Genomic DNA, 15,880 nt, shown 5'->3' on the forward strand with positions numbered 1-15,880 from the left:
ACTCTCGAAAATTGTGGGAAATAGAAATTTATGCATTATTCTGTTACGTATTGTAGAGCCTCGCGTTATATCGCCACAGGTTGTATTTCCCTCGCGTTATATCGCCATTTTCTTAATTTTTCACGCGTTGCAATTCCCACGCGTTATATCGCCATTTTCCCAATTTTTCACGCGTTGCAATTCTCACGCATTATATCACCATTTTCTCCATTTTTCACGCGTTGCAATTCCCACGCGTTATATCGCCATTTTCTCAATTTTTCACGCGTTGCAATTCCCACGCGTTATATCACCATTTCCTACATTTTTCACACGTTGCAATTCCCACGCGTTATATCGCTATTTTCTCAATTTTTCGCGCGTTGAAATTCCCACGCATTATATCGCCACTTTCTCAAATTTTTACGCGTTGCAACTCCCTCGCATTATATCGCCATTTTTTGAATTCTTCACGCATTGTAATTCCCACGCGTTATATCACCATTTTCTCAAATTTTCACGCGTTTTATTTCCCACGCGCTATATCGCCACGTATTACAATTCCCATGCATTACATCACCAAGCGGCATTATTACAAGTTACATCGCCATGCGATATACGAAAATCTGTAAACCCATTGCAATTACAAAGAAACCTTGAAACCTAACCAATCCAACACATCAACTTCAAAAATTTTTCATTACTACCATTCGCAGCCATATAACGAGAGTCTACTGTACATTTCCAGTATAAAATAAATTCATTCTTCGCACGCTTCTTATTACCCTCGTGAAGAATAAATGACTCTTCCGGTTGAATAATGACAGAATTAACCAATTACGTGGAAGAACATTACAATATTAGCGTAATAGAAAGTGCATTTCTTATTTCGTTCATTCCTGTTAGTCGCGGGTAGAAAATAATATTCGTTAAAAACATGGCGTTTCATAATCACGTGATTTATTCGCGATACGATTGAATAAACAAACATACTGCAAAGTATTTAATATAATTCTTAAATTATATGAACGAGTTAGTGTACTTTAATATTTGCCTGTAAAATTTGTTATTGCAGTCTTACATGTGCATAGCATACAAATGCATTTTGGTTACAAATCGCTATAACGAAAGAATTAATAATAGAGACACGAATGATGGTCGACCTTGGTCAGTAGAACCTTGCAACTGGATCTGTCGTTTGCTGGAGATAATAGATTTGTAATAAGATGACGAGGCAATCTTGAACAATTTGTTCTTTGTGATATATCGAACAACTAAATATCGTCAAACAGCTCTCATTTACGATTAAAATCATTGTTTCAAATACAAAATACAACACCAAATATACTCAACAAACAACCGTATCTATCGGAGCCTAAACGATTAAAAATAAATCGTTGCACAAGGAAGCAAATATACGTCTGTCAGTAATTACGGTGTATACCGTTATATAAACGCATAAACGTTATAAAACGTTTCTCTGTTAAAAATGATAAATTATGAAAACACCATACTGACGATCATCGAAGGTCGAATGTCTTGAGTCTACTGAATGAATGATCTACTGAATGATCAACGGTCGAAAACAAGCTTCGAATTTCGCTCGGACGCAAATATTTTTGATTTAACGCGTTGTCATTTTTTGCGCAGGTTCGAGATGGCGCGTTAAGAAACTGACGTACAAGATCAGTAAATATCCTCGAAATTTGCCGCAACACAAAGTCGACGCCGAACTGAGCAAAGCTTTCAAAGTATGGTCGGATTACACGGATCTCGTCTTCATTCAAAAGAAATCCGGTCAGGTAAGATAAATTGCCAACGCAGCTCAAAACAAATTTACGACTATTTACAAAATTTTTGGGGTGTGAGAAATTGTCGAAGTACAATAGCAGGAATTTATGAAAGACGACGGATAAGTAAATATGGAATCACTTTTCGTAGGTCCACATCGAGATTAGATTCGAAAAAGGCGAACACGGTGACGGAGATCCCTTCGACGGACCTGGTGGCACTTTGGCACATGCTTATTTCCCTGTTTATGGCGGTGATGCTCATTTCGACGATGCCGAACAATGGACCATCGACAGTTTCCGTGGAACGAATCTCTTTCAAGTAGCCGCTCACGAGTTTGGCCATTCCCTTGGTTTGAGTCATAGCGATATAAAGTCTGCCCTGATGGCACCCTTCTACCGTGGCTACGAACCCTACTTCCGATTGGACGACGACGATATTCAGGGTATACAGGTAAGTGAAACATCTGGTTACAACGCTTAGTTATCCTAAAATAAAAATATTTTTAACAAACTCATGCTAGGATGAAGTAGATGATTTCGATGATTTTATTGTTAGGCTCTGTATGGAAAGAAATCGGTGAGTACCAGTGGTGTTCCGACTGGACCAAGATTCGGAACTACCACTGTAGCACCGCCTAGCGAAGAAGACTCGGAACTTTGTACAGATCCAAAGGTCGACACGATGTTCAATTCTGCTGAGGGACATATGTATGTGTTCAAAGGTATGTACACCTACTATTACTTATGATCCCATAATTATAAATTCATAAACTCTCCAGAACTGATAAATGCTAAATACGAATTCAATTTCAGGTGAACGTTACTGGAGATTAACCGCGGATGGCGTAGCAGCGGGTTATCCTAAACTGATTTCTCACTCATGGAAAGGATTGCCAGGGAACATAGATGCTGCGTTCACGTACAAGAATGGAAAGACATACTTCTTCAAGGTAAGAAGACAAAAGAATTCACAAGGTCCATCTAATGTTCTTTGTACCTATGTCTCCTCTGTTGACACAGCTATTCATTGTTACGTTCTGGATCAATATCATAAAAATGGTAAACAATTACGTCGTTACAGGGCTCGAAATATTGGAGATATGTGGGTAAAAGAATGGACGGTGATTACCCAAAGGAAATCAGTGAAGGTTTCACGGGGATTCCAGACAACATCGATACCGTGACCGTTTGGACTGGGAACGGTAAAATCTATTTCTACAAGGGAACTAAATTCTGGAGGTTCGATCCCACACAGAAACCACCAGTGAAGAACACTTATCCTAAACTGATCTCGAATTGGGAAGGCGTTCCTGATAATCTTGACGCCTCGATTGTTTATCGTGGTTACACTTATTTCTTCAAGGGAGATGCTTATTATAGATTCAACGATAGGATGTTCGCCGTAAGTGCTTTCTAGGATTTTTTATTCCATACATAGGTGTTATATTGCGACATGTATGATTACACGTTTGCAGTATGTAGTATAATTGATTAAAATAGTTTAAATGAATTAAAGTAACGTACCTTTAGTTGAACAACTGTGGTCGGTGTTTAGGTGGACGATGCTGACCCAGCGTTCCCGAGGGCGACGGCCTACTGGTGGTTCGGGTGTAGATCGGCAAGCAAAGGAACATTAGGTAATTTCCAATGGCTGCATGAGAATCCTGAAGATTCATTAGCGTACGCTGGCATCCTGGAGTCCGTCGGTAGCGACTTTGATGACGAGGGTGATAGAAATGGTGACGTCGGAGACATCATTTTAGATGCAGGTACTACAGCTTCATTCGAGTCAAACCAGATTCTTACCTTGCCCTAGAAATTTCATTTTGTTCACTTGTTTGTGGTCAGAGTACAAAAATATATATAAATGTTGATTAATTATTATAATTAGTCTGTTGAATTTAGAAGGACTAAAATTCTAGAAACAAAATTGTAAATATGTTTTTTGATATGCAAAATTACTGTGACCACTTAGCAGTGGATATCTGAAATTTTGAACTTATTCCACCTCTGTACACGGATTTCAAGTGGTAATAAGTAAACTGCATAAATACAGAAATGGCGAGGATACAGTATCTGGTGTCTCGAAAACTTGGCTATTACATACCTAGGGCTTTCAGCTATCGAAGAAATTTGTGCATGCAGTAAAATAATTACAATTGCTTTATAATTTATTTGAATATTATTGCCTAGGGACCTTAAATAAATAGACTATTATTATCATAAAATATCACTCAACAATACACAAAAGTTCAGAAACGATTTTAAGATATATTATAGCTAGCGATGTTTCCCATTTGATTACAATAATCATTATTCAACATTTTAAAGATTCAAATTATCATGATACATATCACTATAGATACAACATGCCATGCAGATCTCTTCTAATTTGTTTTAATCAGCTAGTCTTATATTATCTATTATTTTTAAGTGCATTACAATAAATATTACTGTGATATTTAAATAGTTAATTAAAATAAAGTTATAAGACAATGATTAAAACAATTGGAAATACAAAATATTCAAATACTAATAATAAATCAATACACATACTCATTACATACTACACAAAACACAATCATTTTTAAATAAATTATAAATTGATTGCACAAACTTCTTCGTTGAATATGAAATTTAAAAAAGCAATATTCATCTTAATTTTCGTATTTCGTGGTGAAGGGATCTAATATTAAAATCGAATCATTAAGGAACATGAATTAATTGAACATAAGGCTAACTTGCTAATAAATACATGAAGTCGCTTTAACATATCGTTACTCATTTGTTTTTAATCATATTCATTAAATCATAGTATTATATTGGCAGAAATACTAACATTATTTAATTAACAATGGTGTAATAACAGTAACATTATTTTATATATAAACAATAATCAATAATACCATAATAACGTCGTAAAAAAATAATACAAAATAAATTTCTGCCAATATCAAAAATTATCATTTCGATCATCCCCGTTTAAAATAATTCTATTAATCACAGGACGACTTCTATGAACTTCAATAAATCATCAAATAAATTTATTTTTATTAATTTGAATTAATAAATTTAAAATTAAATTAAAAATGTGTACTAAAGTTTCAGAAGTCCTCCTGAGGATAAATTAGACGCGCAAATATCCTGTCATAATCCGGCCCCTCCCACCACCCCAATTCTTAACCAAAAATTCATTCCAAAAATTATATTCATATACGATCCAAAGCCCAAAGTATTTATTAGCCAAGCAAAAAATGAAGTTTTGTAATCCTGTAAGAATAACTAAAGAAATTATATCTTATATTTGTCATGTTACCTACCATTGATAAAAATGGATACCATATTAAAAGTATCGTCTGTCACCGTCGCTGGACCCAGTTTGCTGAAAACAGTAAATATTACAATGTTAAGCTTTAATTGTTTGTCATTTCTTTTTCTTACGTTCTTTTGTGTTGCTTATTTACGAAATAGTGTCCTACTGCAAACTTTTTCTTACCTTTTTCTTTTCTTTTCTCTGATTGTATTCTTGCCCTGTATGTCCTCATTCCAATTCGAACGAATTTCAATAGATCTCATGGGTGTTTCGTGTCTTTGGTACTCACTTCCGGATCATCGTTATTTTCATTACGTCTTTGCACGCCTTGTTGTAATTAACGCTCTTTGATTGGTGGACAAGTACTGCTTTAAAGAAAAATACTGTTTTGAACTACTTTCAAATAACTTTTTTGAACAAAATAGTATTTTACTCAACTGATTAAACCGGATTTGTCAACGTGAGCTTTAACCGCCAAATCTCTCCCCCACTCTTGTCCTGCTGTCATGGCGTTCAAGTAATGGCTGATGGGAACTTCAAATATCAAGTTTCCAATTTACTACTTTACATTATTATTATGATAGTAATAAATTTAAAAAATATATTTTCAATATAAATTATTTGATCATACCTGATTTTCGATATTAGTCACCGATGAATTGAACTTAGCACATTCCCGCCAAAATTCGTAACCACTTTGTTCTTCCGATAACAGAAAGACACCCGCTGACAAATCTGTGTTAATTGAGACTACTGTATCACATAATTGTTAGAGATTGTTACATCTCAAAAACATCTCTAATAATTGTACATTCACCGATAATATTGCACGAATTTTTGCATAAAAATCAAAGGATGTATCACAGCACGAATCGCGTGTATACGCACGTATCTCTGCGCAAAAAGTATAAACGGATGCATGGTAAAACTATACGGAGGATGGTTGCGTTGTTTGGAACTTAATCTATCGTAAGATAGAATCTCCCTCTTTTTCCCACTCTTTAACCAGAAAGTAAACAAAACCGACCTTGATCTCCATGATCCCATTTCTTTCTTTTCTCCCTTTTCGTTTCTCATTTAAGATTTCTTTTTCTTGTGCCCATATACACGTATACAAACACATATACACATATACACATTTCACGTGCACGTATCTTTATTTATCTTTCTTACACACAAGGTTTACTTGCACGAGTATTTTACTTTTAGTCTTTATGATTTTGTTACACAATTTTGGTATAAAGGGCATGTTGTATCCTCAGTTCTATTTTGCACCCACTCTGTTTATTTTCGGGTACTTGGTTTATGAAGCTGCTAAATATTTACTATATTAAAATATTTTTTGTATTCTTTGATATTCGTCGATAATTTTATTTATTTTTATTTTTGATATTTTTTACTGAAGATTATCAAAGATTTTTGTGCACAAAAGAGGACAATCGTATCAGTTTGCTTTACAGTAATTATATGAATACTATAATTTGATAGTTTCTTTATTTTGCGTATAATTTCGTACGTTTGATTTTAAGTAAAGCACTATTTCTTTTTTGTGTTAAACACACACTCAGTCGATACTATATATTCCCAAAATGTAGATTATTAAAATAGAACCAAAATTGGAGAAAACACAGAAATCTTAAATCTTAAACGAGTAACCTTCTCAGTACTTACGGACAAATACTGTTAAAGTTGACATTCCGACGACATATTGTGACGTTGCAAGACGCTGACGAATTTCGAAACGAACGTTCACAGGAATATAACACGCGTCCACGAAGAGTTGCAGTTCTATTAACCCGGAAAAAACTCGCTTTTCCAGAGGACAACAATCTGCACTCCGAATCGCGCGGGTTCGGGAAAAAGTGAACGGACGAGAATGAAAACTTGTTCGTTCGAGGAATCGTTGAGTCGTAAACTCGGGTTAGAAGGCAACAAAATGGGACAAGAAATTATCAAGGGGAAAATAAAAGGGTTCACAGGAAGCACAGTTCCGGATATGCCGAACGAGAGACATAATTAAGTTCCAAACAACGACAACAACCTGCGATCGTAACCTACCTACGATTCGACTTCCGTTGTTTCACGCGCGTAACCGGTGCAGTGAACCATCCAATCAGCAACGATTCTTTTAGCATAGTTTCCCCCTCTACGACTTTAATAAAATTCGACAGGCCAAACGGACGAGCAGCTAGTCACGTCGTCCAATCAGGATGCGGACTCCGCGGCGGGAAGCGTTTTCGAATCGTCGATGTGGTGGCATCTTCCGTTCAGTTTGATAACTATGATCATCGCTAAACTCGTTGCCACTACGTAGAAAGCGTTATTGGAGATCGATCCTCGAGCGATGGGATCATCGACGAAAGGAAGTCCATCAAAAATATTTGAATTGACTTCTCAAACGGGAAAATTGTGATTTAAAGTATGTTGGACACGGAGAAGGAAAACAGTGCCAAACTGGCAATGTGCTAATCGGATATGACCAAGTGGTGGCACGCTGGCAATGTTCGGCTACTATCCCTACTTTCTCACTCCAATAACCATAATAAATTATTCTTGCTGAATAACAAATTTCCACAACTCTTAATTTCTCAAATTTGAAATATGATTGGCAATGTAATGAGAGTCTATTATATCTAAATTTTGTAAAATGATTTATAGGAATATAAACTGACTGATGGTAAGGAGACTGACCACCTGATAGTAGAAATCATGTAATTGTCAGCAAAAGGCACTTGGTCATACCTCTAGTAGTTGATGCTCACAAATTATGAGCTGTATTTTTTTTCTTCAATATTAATGAGCAAGCAGATTTAGTTTGTTCATTTATTGTCCTGTTTGTCATACAATAATCATTCCATTTGAAGCAATGTTGCGCAAACAGTCGAGAACTGTTGCTTCATTCATAGTTCATAAGTATTTGCAGTATGTTTTATAAGATGTGTTTTATTTGACAATTTTCTGTTTATAGATTCCATGCATCTTACAGGACATTCTGTATATATGTAACATAAACAAGAACATGTAAAATATGTTTATACATAATATTTTTTAAGTCGCATGCAATGTTGTGTCATCAAACCTTTTACACTGCCTATTTATTCTTTTTTCGTACATCATGGTTTATATACATAGTAATGTTAAAGGCACTTACTTTGCACATTCGTCATGGAATTTAAATTTTAAAAGAACTGACATATGTTGCGACATGACAAATAGTAAATAAAAACAAAGAACAGTCAATTGGTTTCTTGACTGGCAGTATTATGAGTATTATAGAATTTTCATTGTTTCTCATCTAGAGTATAAATATTTCTCATAATGTAAGGAAATCCATAGAGTTATGGAAGTACATAAGAACCTTAGAGTTTTATGTTAATAGTGTATAGAGTGTTGAGTCTTGAATGTATGGAAACATCTATAGTACTCATGGTAATGATTTCAGTGAAAAATACTTATCTTCCTTCTAAGTGCCTTAGAATGTTCTCTAAACATTATGAAGTGTAGCTCTCGTGCATAAATTTGTATTAATTTGTTGTTATTCTTGTTCATTAATTAACAGTAACTAGACTTATTCTACTTATAAATATTTAGCATAAAATATTGTTCTCTGTCTTTCAAAACAAATTTTGCTTCAGTCTTTCCAATTCTTTTCATTTTCTATCATATAAAAAAGTATAGTAAATAATGTTGATAATAGGTACATATTAATTTTTAATGACCATGTTATAAAGTGTGAGATTTACTGTAGTATACAAAAAAAGAGCAGCTCTCGTTATTTTGAAAATAATAATTGTTTGTATTGTGCTTTAAAACCAAAATGATGTTAAAAACAATAACAGTGTACATAATAGCACTATAATGTGTATGTATACTATACATTGCAGATGTTTTTTTAGCATATACCTCTTTTTCACACATTTTTAGATATGACAATGAAAATATTTACAATTTATAGTGTACATTCACGTTTACAAAATCCTAATGGCATTACTATATGTTTCTTTACATTCGAAAAATGTTTCCATAATTATATTATAAATAATCAATTAAGTACTTAAGAATTACCTAGCATTTAAGTATGAAGCACAAAAAGCCTTGTACAATTTTTTAATACTTGTTAAATAAATCGTTTTTTGAAAAAAAGTGTAACACATGTAAAAACTTTGTATTTAAAACACATAGCTCAAAATTTTTAGTATACAAATATAACATATACATACATATTAAGTACTGTGTAATGTACAAGGCCTTTATCTGTGTTATATTTTCTGTCAGGGTACTAAAATGATTCATATTGAAACTTGCCACATTTTGCTATACCCTGACATTGTACAGTATCAATAAAAAACCCAGTTTATTTCAACTAACATTTATTGTAAAAATTAAGTAAACATCTGATCACTACCAAATTATTTTTATTGCTTAATACTTTACATTATAAAAATATAAATTTTAATAAAAAAAGTGCATAAAATTATTTATATTAAATAAACGTTGTACTAATTATTACTAAGATCTTTTCTTCTTTTCAATTTTAATTAAAGTTTCGTCTAAGGTAACTTTATACATTAAGAGCTTGGAATACCTCTCAAGGAGCTTCTTCCAGAACTGCGTGATATCAGACATCTTCAAATTGTCCCATATAAAATCCCGACCAGAATCGGCAATTTTTTTGGACGATTCATCATTATCCATTGCAAACTGTATCAACTCTCTGTATACATAAGAAGATACATATGAAAATAGCTGTGTTCTATAAAAGTTTACAATAATAAACGGTTCAAAGCAGATAAAAGCTCACTCTAATACTGTTTGATTAGCATCTTTAGGAACTGGTATGTAATGAATCCAAGGAATCATTGCTTCATAATAAAATTCAGTCCATTCATCCCCAACATGGAACACTAGAGATCTACACAAAAATAAATGTTTGTGCCTGAATGATGCTGCAACACCTCGATAATTGAATAAGTATTTATATTTACAATGAGTTTCCAAAGAAACTTCTGGAGCTGGAGGTGCATACAATGTGTCCTGCAATAAAACATAACATGATCCTTCCTATGTATGCACATATAAACATAATAACACTCTATTACCTCATCAGATTTCCATGCTTGGTTTTTTGTGTACTGAGCATCTATTAAATTAGGTTTTTTACGACTTAACAATATCAAATTATCACGTTCAGAACTTGTTCTAGACCCCCTAAAAAATGCTTTACTTTCTTTCTTCTCCCACGGTAAACTTTTACTGGCTTTATCTAAAGATATACGATGTTCATCCCATCTTCCAAGACCACGAGGATATAAAGAAATTGCAGGACCACCTTCCCAAAATGCCCATGCTGGATATGTAATGTCATAATACTGTGGTGTCTACAATTATATTTCACAATAGTTAGAATAGAAAGAATGTCTTTTGTAAATGTAAAAATAATTCAAAATTAATATTCTGTTTACCTTACTGAATGAAAATACAGGTAATGGACCCCCAAAATATTTGCTAGATTGAGGATAATCTCTTACATTTATAACTAAATCCATATCTGGTAATTTAGGAGCTAGTTTCAAAAGAAAATGCTCTATTCCAGAGCATCTCGAAGGAAACATACAATCTTTTTGTCTATATACCTTGCCTTTCACTATTTGATAAAACGTTCCTCTAAAAATTATCATACTTTAATTAACAAAAGTTCTCGTGATACTAAATGTTGGTGGACATACCTAGCTTTTGCAGCATCTATTAAATCTTTGTTTATACCTTTTTCTTTGAAAGGTTTTAAATCACGTAGAATGATATGTTTAAAACAATTATTGTTAGTATTATTGCAAAGTTGGTAATTTCTCTCTGCTTCCTCAATCATACTGTAGTATTTATTGTATTGTGTGTTAGGTACTAAAAGGAAAACCATTATAAATAATATTACAATTTTGAAATACTATGTTTACAAATACCTTTCTTATAGACATTTGTTTCTTTTTCACTAGTGCAATCTTCAGCATTGTCAACAGAACAATACTGTTCTTCACAATAAACTACATAGAAAACAATGACTAAATACGTGTAACTTATTAGTGACATATTTAATTTAATTGTAAATAAATACTGACAGAACAAATCTTGAGTATCATAACCACGAATTCTAGCGTTTAAAAATATTTAGTTGAAACTGCTGACATCTACAATTTCTGTCATAAAAAAATATTTTTACTTCTACAGTATCAGCAAAAAAAATTTTTCTGAAATGAGAAGTTCAGAAACTTACAAATTTCGATATTTGCATATATGAATATTTGAGAAATAGGTAATTTAGAAATTTGAAGACAATGGGAACATTGAAGAAATGATAAACACGATGTTTTTTTTAAAATTTTATTAAATAAAAAATATATATTTATGCTTGTTCACCAATAGGCATAGATTTTATGATATCAGAATTTCCTGGATCTGTAATAGAAAGAGTACACACACGGAAATATTTTCCACAAGCAGTACCCAATTCTATATTGTTTCCAACATAATGATGTACACCAGTCTTCGCCAGCATAGCATAGTATTCTATCTCTGATTTCCTGTTATCAGAACAAAATAAAAATTTATAAATCTCAAATCATTTCCTAACATGAAATGTCTCTGCACTTACAAGCAGAGACGTGAGACTACTCCGTAGAACTCCTACTATAAATATGCAAATCAATATGATAATTATAAAATTCATCCTACATAATACTTTGCTTCATTTTATTTAATATCGATTTATAATTTTCATATTGATTTATAGGTAGTGAAGGAGTACTACATCTCAGTCTCACCTTAGTGGAGGAGTGTTATTAGCAATGATGACTAATTTTGCTTTTCCTTGTCGGAGGGATTTCAGCGTCTGTTTGTAGCCTAGGACGTATTTTCCTGACTTCATAACCAGAGCTAACCTGGTGTTGATGCCCTCCTGGGACTTTTTCTGTTTACAAAAAGAAACAAATTGTATGCAAACATGTTCTTAAATTTATACCAATAGCATCTTAACCTCAATAAAATAGTATCACTAAGAATTTGAAAAGATCAAATAAATAAATTCTGTTTCATTAAAAATATATTTATAAACAAAACTATAAACTTAATATATTTATTTATACATTATTATACAATATTTTATGCGCGAAAATAAGCGAAAATTATTTTCAAAATTGTTCTATGTTAAGCCGAACATGTGGTTTTGGAAAGATATTTACCTGTTTTTTTTGGGCCACCATTTTCACTGTTTAATTATATCTGTAGAAAAAGCAAATATTTAAATACGATTAGTAAATGTTTTTTTATATATTTATAAGTAATTATTAACAAATATTCGAATTTAATTGCATTACCTTCCCAGCAGGACTACTGCCACCGCAGACGGTAAATGTAAAGGAAGTTCACTCGGTTCTACACTCGAAGTTGGAAAGGAACCTCGATCTCGCACGTGTTCGATTTCGAGATTGCCACGAATACAAATTCAGGCATTATGCCTGATTCACAGGAATCAATTTTAATGTCGATTAATTACACAATTTTCCAAAGCAAACTGTTTATTTTTAAAAGCAAACTTGTTCATTTTATACTAGGTAAAAATAATATTAGATTCGATTTGAAACTCGGTTAGAAATTAATTAATATGTATCACAAATAGTGGATGGTGGTTTTCGCAGCTCCAATGTAAAAATCTGCGAGAAATGCAGAGTTCCGCCAATTTTTTTCAGCAATTATTATTCACAATGTATAAAAAATAAAACGATGTATAATAATTTAATTAAAAATCATTAGTATCAGTAAATATAATAATAATACACATGGAATAGAATAAAATTTTATAATTACATTCCTGTGTACTACAATTTACATGATAAATTTTTTATTATTTACTTTGAACACGTATTCACTCAATGTATATAATTTTTTTACCATTCAAATTGAATTGTAAAATTTTTCGTAATCCTCTATAAACTTTCTTTTGTGTATGATGTATATATACGTATATATATATGTACATAGTTTTATGACTACAGTCTTTACGATTGTAATCGAATCTCGTAATTTTAAAATAAAATGGAAATAATGAACAGTCGAATTTATTTTATTTATAAGATGAATGGAAAAATATAGGAATGGAATATGTTCATATAGAAAAATGTTTTAGAAAATCAATATTATCAGCAGGAAACGTATGAAAAGGAAAGCGAGTCAGTAAAGATAGTTATTGTTGTGCAAATATGATAACGGATGTGAGCGAAATATTGAAGGTGTTATCAAGACAGCTGGTAACAATTCTATTTGTACATATACATCTTTTGTTTTATTAGTTCTATAGTTTGTTCAAGTTTTATCACGAGTTCACGTTTTAACAACGCCCACATTCGTTATTTGCATAAGTAATGTTATAAAAATTTTATACATATGTTTTTATTTTACATATAATGAAATTTAACATTTAAAAATTAATAATAATACTTCTGAAAATGTTAAAATTAACAAGAAAACAATGTGTGTTTAAAGATAATTATAATTTTCTTAAAAACATAACAAATATGTTTTTATGCTGTTTTAGAAATATTTACAATATGGAACTTAAATGTAAAGTACAAACTTATGACTGGGGAAAACATGGTATTGATAGTACTGTTGCGACATTGATGAAATCTGCTAATGCAGATTTTACATTAGATGAAAAGAAACCATATGCCGAATTATGGATGGGCACTCATCCCAATGGCCCTTCAATTATGAAAGATTTAAACATGTCTTTAGAGGAATACATAAAGCAAAATAGCAAAGTATTAGGCTGCGATTCCATAAAAATATTTGGTGAACATTTACCATTCCTTTTTAAAGTATTATCTGTGAATAGAGCATTATCAATTCAAGCACATCCACACAAGGTATATTTACTTATTCTAAATGCTTTCTATGATGCAATCTAAAATACCATATTTCAGGAGAAGGCGAAAGAATTACATCAGCAGTATCCCACTATTTACAAAGATGCAAATCATAAACCTGAGATGGCAATAGCATTAACACCATTTGAGGCTCTCTGTGGTTTCCGTCCAATTAGAGAGATAAAAGAGTTTTTAAAAATTCTCCCAGAACTACGTGCTGTGATAGGAGAAGATAAAGTACTTAAATTTATGACAATAGATGAAACTGGTATTAGCAAAGCTTTGAAAACATGTTTCTATAGTCTCATGACCTGTGATCCTTGCTTAATAGCACTGCAACTTAGAAAATTACTTGAAAGATTATCTAATTTGGGTAAACTTGATTAACAATTAAATATAATTTTGCTAATAATAGTATATACACTATCTTAATTAAACAATATTTTAGATGAATTATCAAGACAGACTTTACATGCCAGTTTATTAGAAAGACTGCACTTAGATTATCCTGCAGATGTAGGATGTTTTGGCATTTATTTTTTTAATTTTGTAACAATGCAGCCTGGTGAGGCTATATATCTTGGACCAAATGAACCACATGCATATCTTTCTGGCGGTAGGTTTTTAAGATACATACTTCTCAAATACTACATTATTCTTATACCTTATAATATGTTTATAGATTGTGTTGAATGTATGGCATGTTCTGACAATGTAGTACGTGCAGGATTAACCTCGAAATTAAAAGATGTGCCAACATTGATTGAAATGTTAACATATAATTGTGAACCAGCTTCTGCAAAAAAATTTCAACCTTGTCGCGAGGACGAATGTACTGAAGTATTTCGTCCTCCGGTATCCGATTTTGCTGTTGCTAAGATTACAGTAGGTTTTTTAAATTTTATATAGCTTAATCATTGGCAGTACAACAATTATGACATGTTTTAGATACCTCCTGGAAGATCTTCATATAATATAATTCCCAGAGAAACAGCAAGCATTTTAATTATTATAAATGGAAAAGGAGAAATTTCATCGTCGAAAATTCTTTATCGTGGATCTGTTATCTTTATTCCGGCGAATGAAAAAATCGGAATTAAAGTTCTATGTGGATGTCATCCAATGTTGATGTTTCAAGCATTTGTGAATGTTTAAGGTAACTTTGGAATATTGAAGTTATTCCAAAGGAAATTTTAGAATATTTGAAAACAGTGTGATAAACGGTAAAATTGCACGCACAAAGTATTATTGCACTTTTAAATGCTTTTTAGTCTAAAACTAAAGCTGTTGATATTTCAAATTGAACAGTAGTTATAGTTCATCTAGAGGTTGACAAAATTGTTCATTATTACTCTAAAATTATTCGTTTTAATAGAATAGAAACATTGTTTCTACAATGAAACATTCCATAGTTTATATCAGGTACTAGAAAGTAGAGTTGATGTATGTATACAATGTTTCCAATACAAATGCATGAATGTATAAAATTACAGACATGCTTGAGTTATATTGGAAGCATTTACCATTTGCAATTCCTGCCATATACGTATTATAATGCATTTTGACCTTACAGTCACGTTGTAGATGTTAAATAGTATTTGTTTATGTTAAGAAAATCAATTTTTTCTTTCTAGATTAATCTTTTATTTCAGAAAGGTATACCAATTTATACAGTAATGTACTTAAACACTTTTTGTGTTAAAACATATATTTTTTTACTCATATTATTTATGATGATACAGAAAAGATATAATTTTACTGATCATTCCAGTGCAATAACAGAATGTAATGTGCAATCAACTCTAGTCAAATTATGTTAACTATTACTTCTTTTAACTGTGGTATATGTGCATAAAGACTACGAGTAATATTTTATTAAA

The 15,880-nt window shown here is 32.0% G+C and overlaps 4 protein-coding genes and 1 long non-coding RNA gene across 16 annotated transcripts in view; 2 read left to right on the forward strand and 3 right to left on the reverse strand.

Moving 5' to 3' along the window:
- The window catches only part of LOC143266622 (uncharacterized), a 127,086-nt gene extending 120,679 nt beyond the window's left edge, over positions 1 to 6,407 (reverse strand). The window contains exons 1-5 of one of the 2 annotated variants that reach the window (XR_013041567.1): positions 5,717 to 6,407; positions 5,524 to 5,619; positions 5,269 to 5,453; positions 5,093 to 5,154; positions 3,297 to 3,584 (exon numbers count right to left, since the gene is read on the reverse strand). This is a non-coding gene — a long non-coding RNA (uncharacterized LOC143266622). The remainder of the gene's footprint in view (positions 1 to 3,296; positions 3,585 to 5,092; positions 5,155 to 5,268; positions 5,454 to 5,523; positions 5,620 to 5,716) is intronic. The other variant, XR_013041566.1, reaches the window with a different exon arrangement.
- LOC100881168 (Matrix metalloproteinase 1) overlaps positions 1 to 9,452 on the forward strand; it is a 37,918-nt gene extending 28,466 nt beyond the window's left edge. The window contains exons 4-10 of one of the 6 annotated variants that reach the window (XM_012288212.2): positions 1,630 to 1,781; positions 1,921 to 2,223; positions 2,329 to 2,494; positions 2,586 to 2,722; positions 2,854 to 3,174; positions 3,328 to 3,541; positions 7,257 to 9,452. In XM_012288212.2, the coding sequence (XP_012143602.2) occupies positions 1,630 to 1,781; positions 1,921 to 2,223; positions 2,329 to 2,494; positions 2,586 to 2,722; positions 2,854 to 3,174; positions 3,328 to 3,541; positions 7,257 to 7,399 (1,436 nt within the window). In that variant the 3' untranslated portion in view covers positions 7,400 to 9,452. Of the gene's footprint in view, positions 1 to 1,629; positions 1,782 to 1,920; positions 2,224 to 2,328; positions 2,495 to 2,585; positions 2,723 to 2,853; positions 3,175 to 3,327; positions 3,542 to 6,840; positions 7,044 to 7,256 lie in introns of those variants that run through there. The other 5 variants (XM_012288213.2, XM_012288216.2, XM_003704566.3 and 2 more) reach the window with 5 other exon arrangements.
- Positions 9,453 to 9,483: 31 nt separating this feature from the next.
- Positions 9,484 to 11,256, reverse strand: LOC100881057 (O-glucosyltransferase rumi homolog). Its single transcript, XM_012288202.2, has 6 exons — positions 11,043 to 11,256; positions 10,812 to 10,983; positions 10,548 to 10,749; positions 10,185 to 10,463; positions 9,887 to 10,119; positions 9,484 to 9,799 (listed from the first exon to the last, which is right to left on the reverse strand). Exons 1-6 carry the CDS (start codon positions 11,167 to 11,169, stop codon positions 9,595 to 9,597), a joined length of 1,218 nt encoding a protein of 405 aa, XP_012143592.1. The 5' UTR covers positions 11,170 to 11,256; the 3' UTR covers positions 9,484 to 9,594.
- A 192-nt stretch (positions 11,257 to 11,448) lies between these two features.
- RpL30 (ribosomal protein L30) lies at positions 11,449 to 12,573 on the reverse strand. 2 transcript variants are annotated; one of them, XM_003704550.3, is made up of 4 exons: positions 12,453 to 12,573; positions 12,318 to 12,357; positions 11,901 to 12,046; positions 11,449 to 11,660 (listed from the first exon to the last, which is right to left on the reverse strand). In XM_003704550.3, exons 2-4 carry the CDS (start codon positions 12,336 to 12,338, stop codon positions 11,483 to 11,485), a joined length of 345 nt encoding a protein of 114 aa, XP_003704598.1. In that variant the 5' UTR covers positions 12,339 to 12,357; positions 12,453 to 12,573; the 3' UTR covers positions 11,449 to 11,482. The 2 variants fall into 2 exon arrangements, with proteins under 2 accessions (XP_003704598.1, XP_076398180.1); XM_076542065.1 differs by having other exon boundaries at positions 11,901 to 12,050; positions 12,321 to 12,357; positions 12,453 to 12,547.
- A 533-nt stretch (positions 12,574 to 13,106) lies between these two features.
- On the forward strand, positions 13,107 to 15,633 carry Mpi (mannose phosphate isomerase). 5 transcript variants are annotated; one of them, XM_076542062.1, is made up of 6 exons: positions 13,110 to 13,382; positions 13,670 to 14,000; positions 14,058 to 14,373; positions 14,449 to 14,616; positions 14,683 to 14,885; positions 14,949 to 15,633. In XM_076542062.1, exons 2-6 carry the CDS (start codon positions 13,683 to 13,685, stop codon positions 15,153 to 15,155), a joined length of 1,212 nt encoding a protein of 403 aa, XP_076398177.1. In that variant the 5' UTR covers positions 13,110 to 13,382; positions 13,670 to 13,682; the 3' UTR covers positions 15,156 to 15,633. The 5 variants fall into 5 exon arrangements, with proteins under 5 accessions (XP_012143587.1, XP_012143591.1, XP_012143588.1 ...); XM_012288197.2 differs by having other exon boundaries at positions 13,107 to 13,493; positions 14,449 to 14,885; XM_012288201.2 differs by having other exon boundaries at positions 13,107 to 13,397; positions 14,449 to 14,885.
- The last annotated feature ends 247 nt before the right edge of the window (positions 15,634 to 15,880 follow it).

The sequence above is a fragment of the Megachile rotundata genome, chromosome 2 (genome assembly GCF_050947335.1).
Source record: "Megachile rotundata isolate GNS110a chromosome 2, iyMegRotu1, whole genome shotgun sequence".
Lineage (NCBI taxonomy): Eukaryota > Metazoa > Arthropoda > Insecta > Hymenoptera > Megachilidae > Megachile > Megachile rotundata.